This window comes from Mya arenaria, chromosome 4 (genome assembly GCF_026914265.1).
Source record: "Mya arenaria isolate MELC-2E11 chromosome 4, ASM2691426v1".
Classification (NCBI taxonomy): domain Eukaryota; kingdom Metazoa; phylum Mollusca; class Bivalvia; order Myida; family Myidae; genus Mya; species Mya arenaria.
In genome coordinates, this window is record NC_069125.1 from 22,245,637 (window position 1) to 22,261,148 (window position 15,512).

The 15,512-nt window shown below is 35.7% G+C and overlaps 1 protein-coding gene across 1 annotated transcript; it reads right to left on the reverse strand.

Annotated features, from left to right (window-relative positions):
• Window positions 1-1,160: 1,160 nt before the first annotated feature.
• On the reverse strand, window positions 1,161-14,034 carry LOC128232897 (elastase-1-like). Its single transcript, XM_052946693.1, has 6 exons — window positions 14,013-14,034; window positions 8,819-9,473; window positions 8,064-8,154; window positions 4,063-4,231; window positions 3,089-3,231; window positions 1,161-1,522 (listed from the first exon to the last, which is right to left on the reverse strand). The coding sequence occupies exons 2-6, from the start codon at window positions 9,169-9,171 to the stop codon at window positions 1,358-1,360; spliced, it is 921 nt and encodes a 306-aa protein (XP_052802653.1). The 5' UTR covers window positions 9,172-9,473; window positions 14,013-14,034; the 3' UTR covers window positions 1,161-1,357.
• Window positions 14,035-15,512: the final 1,478 nt, after the last annotated feature.

Sequence of the window (15,512 nt, forward strand, 5' to 3'; positions counted from 1 at the left end):
TGTATGGCCCTTCGCCATCATGAAAGAAAGATGTCGGACGGAACGGATCGGGCCTTGATCCTACTACGTGGTTCCAAGCAATCGGGTTATGAAGGAGATTTTCTGGCGCTACGGAGAACCTCACAGCACGGAGCAAAACCTTGTGGTTGTTGGGGGCCCGACAAACCACATAAGGCCAAACATCTAAATGGTAAAATACAACGTTTAACAGCTAGGTATATGCTCAACATCACTCTTGTGAATAATACTGTGTACCGCCAGTTGGAAAAAGAAAACACTCAGGCATGTGCAAAACGGCACCAAGACAAATCTTACCGCTGCATTTTCAAACCTGTGCATGTTAGTAGCTTTTTAACGGGGAAACGTACTGTACTGTGTGTGTAACACTTGCACGTGTGATCATTGAATTAAATGACTGTCATGGTGTTAAGGTTTAAACCACTCGGATATGCGCATGCCTACTATTTTGCATGTTCTCCTCAAGTGGTGATATTTTTGAATATTTCCCTTTTTGACGTGTATGATCGCCCCGCCATTTGGTGCATTTGTACACTTTCGCCCCACCACATGGCACATTTTAGCCGTTTCGCCGCGAAATTTCGAGAACACTAAATGGCAGAAGTCGTCTACTTTATATTTCCAATATTACCTTTTAAACGAATCTGTGAGTGACAATGTATTCAAATGTAAGTCTCCCATTGAAATATATTTTATATGCTTTATGTTAGGGATATATCTGAATAAATATGCGTGTTTACACTAGAGCCTCTATGATTGAAAGCCACAGTAGACATTTGCTACCTTAATTTCTAAAGTTGAGGGAATAAATATATATGCTTAAAACACGGCCTTTCTCCTGAAACATACACACAATGAAGCAATTTTGAATATTTCTTTGCTCAACAACAAACACAAGCTTTAGTTATGTTTCCGTAAGAATTGTTAAACATATTAAAGAAATATTTTCACAGTATTGATGTGAAGTATTTGGCTACGCAATTATTAGACATCGGAAAACGTGTAACTGATATAACATTTCACATTCAAACTTGTTCATATTATGTCACTTAACAGCTTGTTTGATTTGCAAATACTTTAAAGTTACAATATATTATATTTAGTATGAGTTTATCATTTTTATTTGCATGAATAACATAATGAATAACACAGTTGTTTTTACAATGGCAAGTTTCCGGGAATAAGCACATTAAAATCGTTTATACACAAACGCGGAATGAAGCTAAATACGTACCAAACATCAGTATATCTTGCATACGTTGTAATGTATTACATTCACATTGTCACAAGAATCGCAGTACGGAAATATTCCAATATAAATAAAACAAAACAGTTCATGTTATTTAGTATTTATAACCGCTTTAAACCAGTCGGCGTAGAATGACGAACGTGTGTAGACGTTCGGGTAAGACGGTGCGCACGTGCTGCTGCCTATGTAAGACGCGATACCTGTCAGCCTCCACTCATGTCCTACAGCGCACACCAGCGGGCCTCCGCTATCCCCCTTCATGAAATAAATGTGGTACTGCAAAGGTCGATTATACAGCCATAGAAATTAGATGCATTTTCTGCTCCGGAAGAATCTGTTTTAAAATATACTACTTATTATATAATACGTATCGGCGTTCATACTCCAACTTCTCGTTAAGCTGTGTCATTTTCTTCTGTATTGCTATGTATTTGTGTGCAAGTTAAAAAATGATTCACCCTGCGTATGTAAATCATGTGCTTATGAACATTATAATGATTTTTATTTCCATAGAGTACTATTACGGATAAGTGGTCTAAATATGTACATTTGTAAATAATGTGTTATACTGACTGACTTTGTTTAAGGTTTGGTCAGAATTGAAGGAGTATTTTATATTCTATTGTGCTCACATTCTCTTAGAATTGAAGTTGATGTGCATAATAGAATAATAACTAGTTTAAAAGTTTAGTTGAATCTGAATACCACCTTTTATTATGATGTACGTTTTATTCGCCGAATCAGTATGGTGGGTGGGATGGGTTGTGAGTGGGGTTTGAGTGGTGAGTGAGTGAGAGAGCGGACGGGTGTGTCGGCAGGTTGGGTAGGTGGACGGGCATGCGTGAGAGCGAGCGAACGAGTGCTATGCTATCATTCATATGATCTTTTTTGAATGTAACATCGAAGGAATCAAGTCGTTCAGCACTATGAGTGCTTTGATTTATTTAGGAGGGGAGAGAGGGTTACATCCCGTCTAGCATCAAATTCTGGATCTGTCCCTGCTGTAGATCTACCGGTCATTCCCTGCTGTAGATCTACCGGTCATTCCTTGCTGTAGATCTACCGGTCATTCCCTGCTGTAGATCTACCAGCCATTCTCTGCTGTAGATATACCGGTCATTATAAGTTCACCTTGTTGGTGATTAATCTTAAAGTGTTGCAATAGTGTTTTCAAAGAAATAATCATTTGATGACAATATACATGTGTTGGCTGTGTGAACATTAGCTGCCGAAGTAAGATACATGTATGTGTGCGATATAAAAGATTCTTTACTACGGTGTATTATAACCTTTAGGCTGACACCCTCTAAATGTCTCCTCAATATTTGTCTTGAACTGAATTTGTTTGTATGCAAGAAATACAAATATACAAATATTGACGAGACATTCAAAGGGTGTCAGCCTAAAGGTTATAATGCAGCATTGTAAGTGTAATTATTAAAACCGTCAGTATATATTGTGTTCCTGTTGAACTTGAGTACATATATGTTTGTTTATAGAGTAAAAGGGCCATTACCTTGCAAATTCGGTAACCTAACATTTACCTATTGCGACATTTGATAGTTTTGTAAATTTTCTTATCTCTTAACTTTTGATGTTTTTGGTTTTGGTCCGTGTGCCAGGAAATTGTGATTGTTCATGTACTTTCCATTGTTACCTTTACATGATATGTCGTTGTCTTAATTTATATGGTAGTCTTAAATGCAAAACAGACAGGATAAGAATTGCAAACTGTTTTTATCAAACTAAATGCTACCAAAAGACGAGGCCCCGTCCAACTGCAATCGCTTATGACATGAAAATGTGTCCCTTTAAGCTTACCGAGCAAGCGGAGGCCACGTGACTAAAGATACAAAGTTGCGAGTCGGATACGACATAGTTGTACACGCGACATTCGGTGTGGGAGAGGACCGTCATCTCGCTCTGTTGAAGGTAGTCGGAAAAGAAAGACTGGTCCACAGTGCCTGTTGTACAAAACAAGCATACATTTATAGATAAACAATAAAATAATAATAAATAAAAGTCATTTTCAAATCCCTCCATGCATGACAAAGTTAAACTCCACACATGACTAACGATGTTCTGTGTACGTATATGCAGCATTCCATAATGATTAAACTCTTAAGTGTGACCTTGAACTTTAAAGTAGAGTCGTGGGTCTTGCATGATTTAATGACCTGAACACACGTGTCACTTTATTTCAAATAACTATGTGCATGAAAAGAAATACAACCCGGCCACGACAAACTATATTCTATGTGTATATATGCTGCATTCCATAATGATAAACCTGTAAGTGGCCTGATTCCTTGAGGTAGGGACGTGGGTCTTGTACCAGACACTTCGTCTTTATGTACTGAACACATGTGCATGGCAAGTTTTAGCCCGGACACGGTACACCAGGCGGACGGACGCACGCACAGACGGACGGACGGTGCGATTTCAATATGCTCCCTTCGGTAGCATAAAATGTTCTTAGGGCATCAACCTCTAACCCTACCTTAACGGACCTGCACATTTAAGTACGTTTCACGATGCGTCAGTTATAACTGTTGATTTCAATTATTGACCAGAAAGCCAAACTTTAAATAAAATATACGGAAATCAAGCAATATTGGTACGTTCAATGTTATATTTAAGCTGAATATGACAATCAATGTCCAAGTTCAAAATAAAACAGGGTGATGAGTGGCACGCACACGCGCACACACACGCACACACACACGCACACGCGCACACACACACAAATGAAGTGGCCTAGCTTTTCAACATCATATTACGCATGATATACCTACCAACAGTGTTACCCCACCCGGCGATGAAGCAGTTGTCATGGTTGTTAGCTGTGTCCTGTTTTGGCGAGATTTGCTCCACAAGTTGTACATATGACGTCATCATTGCGTCACGTTCTAGCTTAACCATTGCTATGTCATACAGGTAAGTGTTTGTGTCGAAGAATCCGTGCTGTAAATCAACAATTGTTAAATTTATTATCAGAACCGGTCTTTTTCATCGAATTTTTGTGGACAAATATTTACCCTTTGGCACAAAACAACTTCTGTAATCTTAGCAGATGGTAACGGTTATTGTTATTGGTTTTGTTGTACATAGTAGATAATGATTTATTATTAAGATTTCATAACTTATATGAAATTGTTTACCGGTTATATCTTGACCCATATTCGCTTCTGCCTGAAGCAGATTCTCAGATTTTTTTTATTGAAATACAATTCAGAATACAACCTACATTTTAAGCCAATGAAATTGCAGATACTTGACTTAATCATTAAGAACTTTACCTTTCGCGGGTGTTGAAATTCTGCCTCCCGCCACTCATCCGATACGTACTCCACGGTGGAGAACCCACGTGACTTATTTGGTAAAGTGCACAGCAACAAATGTCAACAAGTCTCGATTCAGGTAAGGTTTTTAAAGATAACTTTCTTAATATTTGGAGATTTTTTGTGAAATTAAGACCAAAAACCCCGCATTTAAGAGCTCTATCCACGGCAATAAAGAACTCTCTCTCTAACATCCTAAAGTTTCCTGAAAATCTTGACCAACTGATTTCTCATAGTTGAAATCTAAGGCAAAGTACACGGCTTTTGACAAATCTATCGCTTTACTTCATGTTAGCCGTAAATAATTTATACACAAATCTTATTTTAAGCAAATTTTATGTATTTCATAGTTTTCAGCGTGTATTGTTTAACTTCTAGTTGTTTCAAAGTTAAAAATGAACTAAAACCAAATTGATAAAGAACACGGACATTTTAGGATGATAAAGTACACGGTCATTTTAGTTTATGTTTGAAAGTAAGGTGCGGTTTACAACCTAATAGTTATATAAGCATTTTCTATTCGAACTAATAGTTATATAAGCATTTTCTATTCGTGAAGTCAGAATGTATAGTGTTTAGTTTTTATTTAAGTTGTATTAATAAATTTTGCATTATAACGCACACCTAAATAACTAAATATTTAGCAATCATATTTAATGAGGAGTTGAAAGATATTCTATGGGATAATTTAAGAGAAAGTCTGCCATCATAAGTTCGATTACTTTTAAATATGCAGATCAATACAGAATCATACACACATTTCTTCAAAAAATTTTACTTATAAATTATAATCTGGACTGACGGCGAATAAAAAATCTCTGTAGTTAACGGCCCGTTTGTGGTGATTATAAATTTACAATTAGTTTATACATATTTCTACATTTAAAGCATATTGTTCATTCCTTTCAGGTAACGCTGAATCTTTTATCTGGTTCAGTCTGAACAAATATTATCTGATCTACACCAGTAAAACTGCGGTCGAACAATACAGACAGGAACTCATTGTAAAGATGAAGGCTCGGATGGGAACAGCAAGGAGGAATGAGAGCACACTATATTACCAACATACAGGCTAGGACTAAGACTTGAACATCTAGATAAGAGCTGAGCATTAGAATGTTTATACTTAAGGCTGAAATGTGATTACAAAATAATTGTGTTTCAAAGCTTGCTGAATTATGTAAGATACATGCAGTTAAGAGTTTATAGGACATCAATGGGAAAATGACAACAATGCATCTCTAAACCTTGTGAAAATGTTTTATGCTCAATCCGTTTTTATACTAATTTTACACAGCATTTTTTTCAGTACTGTAAGACAAACGAACATTTTGAAAGAGCACCATTTGGTAACAGTACGTTTTGCTATTTATCTTAATAAAATGTTAAACTCATCAAAACGTTATTTTAACTCGGCAACAAACTGGAATGCACTTCTAACTAGACCATTGTGACCTTTCAATGTGTCCTGATTAGGTGTGTTTCGCCTTAACGTGCCTGCTGAGTCCAGATTTGAACTTGAATGCTGAGCGACACTGTAGATAATGGTGACGTGTCATTCCCCTGTGTCTAGAAGAAATCTGGTCACTGAGATTGGTCGTGTCACCCAATTTGAACCCACACACATCACAGGTTAGCTTCAATTGGCCGCTTTCGCGTCTTTCGTGTATCTTCAAGTCTTGCAAGAGCAGTTTTGCCACAATATTTGCAAACGTGCAACTTTGTCTCGCCGTGATTGCTGCACCTATAAAAAGACATGTACTATCACAAGTTAGCGAGAAATGCTGGCAATGTCAGTACTTGAATATAATTTATAAAAAAAACACTATATTACTGCCACACAATGAGTGTTTGATCGTGTAATCAGCATCATAAAACTAAACGACCCTGTCCACTGAAACACGGACCACATTATTATGTGAAAAACGCAACCCCTAAAAAACGTTGAAAACACAGTCAGACGACGGCAAATCTTAACCTCTACACGAGGGGAGTCATAATAAAAGTATAACTGTTAGTATATTCTTATTTCTCTTCGATAAAAATAAAGCTAAAAACTAACCTGGGTCTGTGTAAACACTTTCCCGCAAAAACGATGGCAATTGACCAGAATGCCTTCTATCGTGGTCTTCTACATGTTTTTTTTTTTTTTTTGAAATGCCATTCCGCATTCTTTGCATAAAGTCGGAGTCTTCATATTCTGAAATGAAACAAATGTCACAAAATCATTAGTCTATCAAATCAGCTAGCAATCGAAGACATTAAAAGTACAAGAACACTTTTCTTTCTCAAAATTGACAAAATGAAGAGTTATTAAGCAGTTATGTGTTGCTGTTTACCATGTATAATGAATACAAACACGTTTTACATATACGATACGAAAAAGAAGTGGAACACCCTTTACAAAAACTTCAAGCCCTTTATATGTCAATTGCGAATATATTGTTAAAATACGGGACTGAATTTTAGTGTGAAAACACATGTTTCCATGATTCATGAAAATGAGCCCATCATTTAGGCGACTCTGTCGGTCTAACTGTTAAAACGCGTTCATTCTTCCATTGTCACTCCATTACAATGCGTCTTTTCAAACATGGAGCAATGTTCAATAATGAATTTGAAGAATAGAAATAATAAATAAATTTATGATAACTCGTTTTAGCACCAGTCAGTGAAATAATGAGTATATGCAAGGTTGTAAACGACCGTGTACTTTATCAAGCCTAATATGTCCGTGTACTTTATCAATTTGGTTTTAGTTCATTTTCGCCTTTGAAATAACTATAAGAAGTTCAACAATACACGCTAAAATACATAAAATTTGCTTAAAATAAGACTTGTGTATGAATTATTTACGGCTAACATGAAGTAAAGCGATAGATTTGTCAAAAGCCGTGTACTTTGCCTTAGATTTCAACTCTGAGAAATCAGTTGGTCAAGAATTTCAGAAAAAAACTTTAGAATATTAGAAAACGTTCTTTATTGCCGTGAATAGAGCTCTTAAATGCGGGGTTTATGGTCTTTATTTCACAAAAATTCTCCAAATATTAAGAAAGTCATCTTTAAAAACCTTACCTGAATCGAGACTTGTTGACATTTGTTGCCGTGCACTTTACCAAATAAGTCACGTGGGTTCTCAACCGTGTACTCTCTGCGTCAGATTTTGCGTTGACAATGTATCAGCCAATGAGGTTGTATTCTAAGTCAGTAAGATAACATGAAATGAACTCTTAATTATTAAGAAGGACTCTTTTGCTACGCCCTCCCCGCCCATTCTTAATAATTAAGAATTCACTTCATGTCATCAAACTATTACATAAACTAAAACAGTACCTCATACCATAAGTATGTCACATATATACTTGCATTTTATATTTGAATTTGTGGTCTGTGCAAACGTCATGTTACGTGACTATAAACTAACTTTGTATATTTATATATGAAAGAGAGCTTACCATGTACATCCTGACAGGGTTGACAACCTGCTCGTGTAAGGACAGATGACTCAGCTGATACTCTCCAAGAACTATTCGTACAGTGTAATCCCTTCAATAGAAACACAATTTTCAGGCTGAATGCCGCTGGACTTATATAAAAGTAAATCAGAATCTACCATCGGCAGATCGACATAACATTTTTAATATGTGACGAATTAATGCCCACACGGGGGTATCAACCCCAGCGCTGTTAGAACTGCGGTGGACAATAACCTTATTTACATTACCAATCTGCTCTAATAGCTACGGAGCTGTGTTCTGCATGAGTAGCTTGCTAAAGAAGCGCGGTAACGAATATTCATGAAATGTCTGTGGCGATTAAAATAGTGCGAATAATCAGCCTTTGTGCGTGATTACACAATACAATAATGGAACACGCAATGATATTAATATCGACGAGAATCAACTCATTAGAAAATGCAGGAAACACAAATAGATTCAAAATGAACGCGTACTGAATCAAAATAAATTACGCATAATATGTACATCACTATGCATCTGTGTTAACATTATCGGTTAAAATAGAATCTGGGTCATCGGTTTAATACCTGGAATTATGTTTGATTTGCAAAGTATTTTTAGATCTTATCAAATGTAAGAATGTGTAAAAGTTAACGTATATTGACATTAAACACATTTATAAAACACGGATATGAAGGGAAAACTCCCATCAACTGGAAAAAATCCATTGCAGATTAATATGAATCGCTTACTCTAACTGGCTGACACAGTGTGCTGCTGTGATGATCCAGTGGGAATGCACGAGGCTTCCCCCACAGAAGTGGTACCACATGAAGTCCGACCCCAAGTACTGAATGGAAACAGACCAGGGCCAGGTGGCTGGCTCAGAGTGGGTTCCGCCAACGATCTTGCCAATAGATTCGGAGTCGTTTCTGAACCGGATTCTGAGTTTATGGTTAAAATCGTTTATAGATTTATTTTTATTGCTCAAAATGTCAGGCGTTGTTGCATTTGCATTTATTGGATTTTCTGACCCAATCTGTTGCTTGTCATTGTTGATATTATTCAAATCTGAAGATTTTTCACGATGTTTGAAGTCCTTCATAGGTATATTATTCTTTTCTTCAGAGTTACTTTGACGAAATATCTCATTCAATCGTGCGAACTGCTTTTGTTTTGTATTACGATTATTGTCATCAAATGTCTTTATGTCATGATACGTATGGCCCTTATCTTCGCCATCATGAAAGAAAGATGTCGGACGGAGCGGATCGGGCCTTGATCCTACTACGTGGTTCCAAGCAATCGGGTTATGAAGGAGATTTTCTGGCGCTACGGAGAACCTCACAGCACGGAGCAAAACCTTGTGGTTGTTGGGGGCCCGACAAACCACATAAGGCCAATCATCTAAACGAAATACAACGTTTAACAGTAAGCGATATAAGTAGTACATAACTCTTGTTTATATCAGACCTTGCACAAAAACAGCCTGTTTAGCAGGGTTCTTGTTTTACGTGTGTCCGGGAAAGCCAAAAGAACAATGAATATATGACTGCATCTTAAAATCATACGATTGACACGGAGGTACGAGCTAAATACTTTACAAATAATGAAGGAAAAATCATCAGAGTGACTTAACGTCGTAAAACAGTGGCGTCGGTATTTCAATACTGTGTAGGAATCTACACTGCTTGTATCATTTCAATATATAACTAAATATGTGGCGGCTTCGTTAAACGATTCATGCATAGCTTCCCGTTTGGGGACGCATCACATGTTTGCCTGTACCCATTACCAATTGGTGATGTTTTCTGAAACATTTATTATTTAACGGATATTAGGTCTGTTAATCCATGGTAAAATACCATTATACTAACACCGATTTAAGAAATATTACTCTAAAGTATGCATCTGTAAAGTAAGTGTTTAAGAAATATTTAATTTTGAGGAAGATTGGTTAATACAAACAATGAGCAACTGCACATTACCTGTAAAAAAAATAAGTATTATGTACTGTACACAAAACGCACAAACAAGTATTTTATTCTGAAAAAAAAATGATCTAATTACTCAACACTGAAATGTTCATTGCACTTAAATCACAGCAGCTGGCGTCCCTGAAAGGGGACACTGGGACTTAATGAGTGGTGACCGCGGTTGTTTTGTCATAGCATAGCAAATTTAGCGGAGATTGGGCCTTGTATAGAGTCTCTGGGGTGCGGGGGCATTTGGCCGGGGTTTAACCATCAGTTCGTCCCCGCAGGGCGGGGATTTTACCCGGGGTTGGCTGGACCGAAAGTCAAAGTCCCGGCTATTCCCCGGACCTGGGGGCCTTGGTTACAATTGACTGGTGCATATTGCACCAGTTAATTGTAACCATGCCCCCACCCCCAGGTCCGCGGGGAGAACGGGGGAAAGGGGCTGTGCTTTTACCTTCCAGGTGGCCTCGCAGTGCCGAGTGAATGCAGTTGTGCCCGCAGGATGGCTATTTTACCCGGGATTGGCTGGACCGAAAGTCAAAGTCCCCGTTATTCCCCGGACCTGGTGACCGTGGTAACAATTGACTGATGCTTATGGAATGAAACCAGCACCCGAATAAATACATCAAGAGCAGTGGAAGAATATACAGCAATATTAGGTGATTTTGTTAAGTTTTTTTTTTTTTTTTTTTTTGGGGGGGGGGCACTTGAAAATATATTCCAAATAATGTATATTTCAACCTTAATTAATGTCAAGAAATATAGATATCGTGGGAGAAAAATATTTTATAGCAATAAGTATGCTCCCCTATCACATGTTATGGGGAAGAATGTTCAATATCATTATGTAATGTATGTCTGTCTTTCTGACTGTCTGATGTCAAATACTTTGTCTTGACAACTCCCCTGAAAGTAATGGGTACATTTAATAATGTAACTTGACAGGAACATTCATATATAAAGCATGGAACTTTTTGAATAGTTTATAATTGAATATTAGACTATATTTTAATTTGTTTTTAAACTGGAATGTACCAAAGAAGTCATTATATGTTTGAATTTCATTATTAGTTTTCTTTGAAAAGTATTCAAATGAAATTAAACGGCTCTATTAGTATATAAACAATAGCATTTGACATTTTTGTAAAATGACTCAGAAATATCTCTGCACAAAGATGCTGTACTCCATGTTTAACACGACTGCATTTATTGTAAAAATAGTTTTCATGAAGAAAATATAGTCTAAATGGTGAATGGTTAAAACAGGGTTGTCAAAATATTAAATATAATAAATGAGATATATATTAGAAAGTGTAGTGTGGTTGTTCATTTTAATATATTTGCACCTTTCTTCAACAATAACATTAAAGACTTGAATAATATGAAATAAATAGCTTATTTTGTTGTGTACCATTGTACAAAAGTAGAACCAATGAGGATAGAATAAAATCATAGTATTCAAGTATGATATAGATATATATTATTTAGTTAAAAGTGCATATGTCTGGAATTTGAGTATATTACAAACAAAGGAATAAGAACATGACAGGCCTTTTAGATAAAAGTGTTTTAATATATAATACATAGTACATAAGCGTACAAATACCAAATATAGGGAAAATCTGCATGGCAGACGAGCAAAGTCTTGTTTTTGTAATGCAAAGGAAGTTTAATGTGTTACCTACTGATGATTATAAGTTAAATTTCCAACGCGCAAGAAAACAATAGTGCTCTGCATAATGAAAATTATTGTATCATGGAAAGAAAATATCTGACATGTCTAAGCTTTGTAAGTATTAATCTAGAAAGTTATGGAAGTACATTTAAGTATATTAAGTAACATAATAGAAGTTCGGTTAATGTGACTTCAGAAATTTTTCTTGAACATTGATAGAATGATTTCTCTTCACCAAATGAAAATGGTTTCAGTAATGACGATATTGATGATAGTGATAATATCTCAGTAGATAGCCTTTAGGCCACACCAAATTAATGTTTCGTTCCTCGGATTTATGCAAAAAAAAATTGGAGCGAGCGAACGAAAGAAAAATTAAAATACAGTTTTGTCAGTTTTCATTTAAAAACCCGAAGCGAGCGAAGAGTGATTTTTTTTCCTTATTATCAATATAAATAAGAAAGATTGTTCAATGCAATCTTGGACTGAACCTCTAATGGACATTGGGAAAATGTCGGAATACATACTATTTATCATCCGTGTTTAGTACCAACATTATATGGATAAATCAAATTTCTAATATAATTAAAACCTATTATAACATGGCGATCATTCATAATGAAAAATAACCCTGCTTTTAGTAAAAAGTTTGAAACTACTTATAAAATCTACCTGAATAACTTTAACATCATTTGCAACTGTATTTAGACATACTTAGGATTGATTTTGGATTTGTAAAAAAAGATTTTTTACACACGCATCATCAAACTTCAGACTCCATTTACATTTAAATTTCTTGACTAAGTTTTCTTTTTATTATCACAGGAAATGTAATGGTATGTGCTTATCAAAAATGAACATGGGTATGTTCAGAGTACTTTTATGGTCATTTAGGTGTTTTTATGCACCAATTGTATACGGCCTCCCTAAGTCCGGAAAAGCGGGGACTTCTGTTCCATCCAATCCCGGGTAAAACACTGACCTGCAGGTACAAACTGTTGGTAAAATCCCTGCCAAATGCCCCCCCCCCCCACCACCCCGGGATACCTAGGTAAGGCCCATTCTCCGCTATTTTCAGTGCTACTTGGCACTGCGGAGCCAGTGGTTACATAAAACAAAGTTTTGGTCAATCCAGAACATTTTTATATCGCTTTTGGTGAAAAGATATTTGTTCAAAACTATTGTTTTGTCAGAATTTCGTCAAAAATGAGCTTGAAACATCAATTTGGACCAAACAATGACTCATGTTCCTGTAAAGTTGAGCTGTCATCTTCAGTATCGTCGTATCAAGGTTAACTTTTGGTCACTTGTATTATGACTTGAATAAAATAGTTCTTAATTGATCATTCCGATTTCCAAACAAAATGAGTCTCTAACAACGCAATATAATAGCTACCAGTCTCAGATACACATGCTTTATTACATAATTATTGCTTCAATTAATGATCCTTTAGTGAATGAGACGATGAACAATGTCTTCAAGCATGCTCAAAACATATTTATTGTCAAAAATAAGATTACATTTCCAAAATTCGAGCCACATTGTTTATACCGGAAGCCGCCATTTTTATTGAATGTTTTGAAACCTATGCTTAACCAATCGATATACAGTATAATAAAAACACCATGCATCGATAACTTCCCTTTACACAAACAAGTAAACTAGCGTAGGAAAATTATAATTGATTATTTTTCAGCCTTTAAAAAATTATTACCTGAAAAAAATCTGGTTGGTGATCAAAATGTAGGTGCGGGCGCACATTTTTTTTTTTTTTTTTACATTTTAAAAAAATAGAAGCGGTAAATCCGCGGAACGAAACATCAATTTGGTGTGGCCTTATTGTGCATTTACGCTAGATGAAACTTCTATCATATTAGTTCTATGTCTAGACATAAACGTTGTGATATGAGCGATAATGGTGCCTAAAATCATTGCTGCAAAGAACTGTATTGTTTAACTACATGAACATCGAAATATTCGTTTGTTTTACTTTTTAAATAATGAAACAAAATTAATCTTAAGCTTTAAAGAGTGCTTTTACAGCCAAATTTAAACGAAATGAGTGACTATCAAAACACATTAAACATAAATGAAATAAATTAAATTGGAGTTTTTTAACGTTATATGTATTGTATGAACAAAGTGATATCTTAATATGAAAACCTCGTTGTAACCGCAATATAACAATACTTAAATGCTATTCTTACCAATGTACGGTGTTTAAGTAATAGCATGAATTTTACCTGCCAGAAGAGACAAAATAACAAACAATATTCCTTCTTGCATCATACCATTAGTTGTGATTTCACATAATGTCCGCTGAACTTCTTATATCAAAAACATTGCACTGATTTCTCACAGCAAAACGTTTCCAAAATCTGTTGAGGTGTTTTGTCAATAGTATTAAAGTGCAATAATTTTGAGTGTGCTTATTGTTCAAAGTAAAAGTTTAATACGCCTATCTAGAAAATTTATGTCGGTGTTGACATTGTCCCATACAGAGCCTTGGCTTTGGTTGGCACAGCTTGCCACCTTTGACTAAATGTATACATGCGATATATAGCCTCTTCATTTATTTTTCGTATAACATTGAGGGAACTGACCATTTATGGTTTAATTTCTATTTTAAATATATTTCATTTGTTTAGCATAAGTAGAGCGATGGATCTGGCACATATATCTGATATAACGATATAAATCGACGCATTCGCTGATGACACAAATTTGTATTTATTTCAAATTTAAATCCAATTCGTGTAAAGGATTCATGTATGAAAAATAAACCTTATAAAATATGTTTCTTTGCTATTCAACGCTGGAACAACCACTGATGTCAAACACATATTACATGAAATACAAGGAACTGTTCTTTTTATAGATTAATGATTTATATCTAATGTATTCCGAATAAAGTAATTGTATTTGAAGATAGCGGAGACCATTGAATAACAAACGGATACTCAATCGGCGTTACCAAGACGAGTAACGTACGAGGACTTAAAATCGTCACTTTCTGCTATATGCATTATTATGTTAAATCATAAATTGCGCCGTCACTTCCTAAAATTGGAGAGCCGCTTTGCAAAAAAAAAAATACAAAACACCAACAACAGGAAAGACTGTGAAAATTAGGTTGTGTTTGTGTTTAACTATATATATCCATTACCTTTTGCCGATGAAAGCGACTACTTCATTACGGATTTGAACTCATTGATGAAAAACTAATTATACATTTAAAACACGGTTAAAATGTTGACATTGGTCAAGCTACTTCCAGCCTCTTCATTTGCGCTAAACATTAGACTTGGTTTGGTCTGTAAGTTACAGGTAATAACAAACAAATAAACCAAACAAACAAGCGCAGTTTTCCGTCAATGATTGTGAAATACAAATATATATCTTGGGAAAATTTCATCAATAATCATAGGAGTTGTTTCGAAGCTTGGAGCTATTAAGCCAGTAGTACTGCGCTGAAGAAACTATCCCCTACGTATAAACTCGTCTCCGGTATCTTGATGCCCCCCTGTAACAACACTTGTGCAAACTGCGTCATCTGTAAACTATGCATGGACAGTGTTTATAAGATATTAGTTCATGTAAAAAAACGCATAATAACCAGCTGTTTACCAATTTCGCTACATCAGTTATTATCGAAATGTACTTGATGCACTGGAAGAAGAAGGGTGCACAGGCCAGGGATGAATAAGGTGCAAGTACGTATCTTCCAATCTAGACATTGCACACTTAAATTACAACCAAAAGTAGTACATTTCTACAATGACAGATAAGCA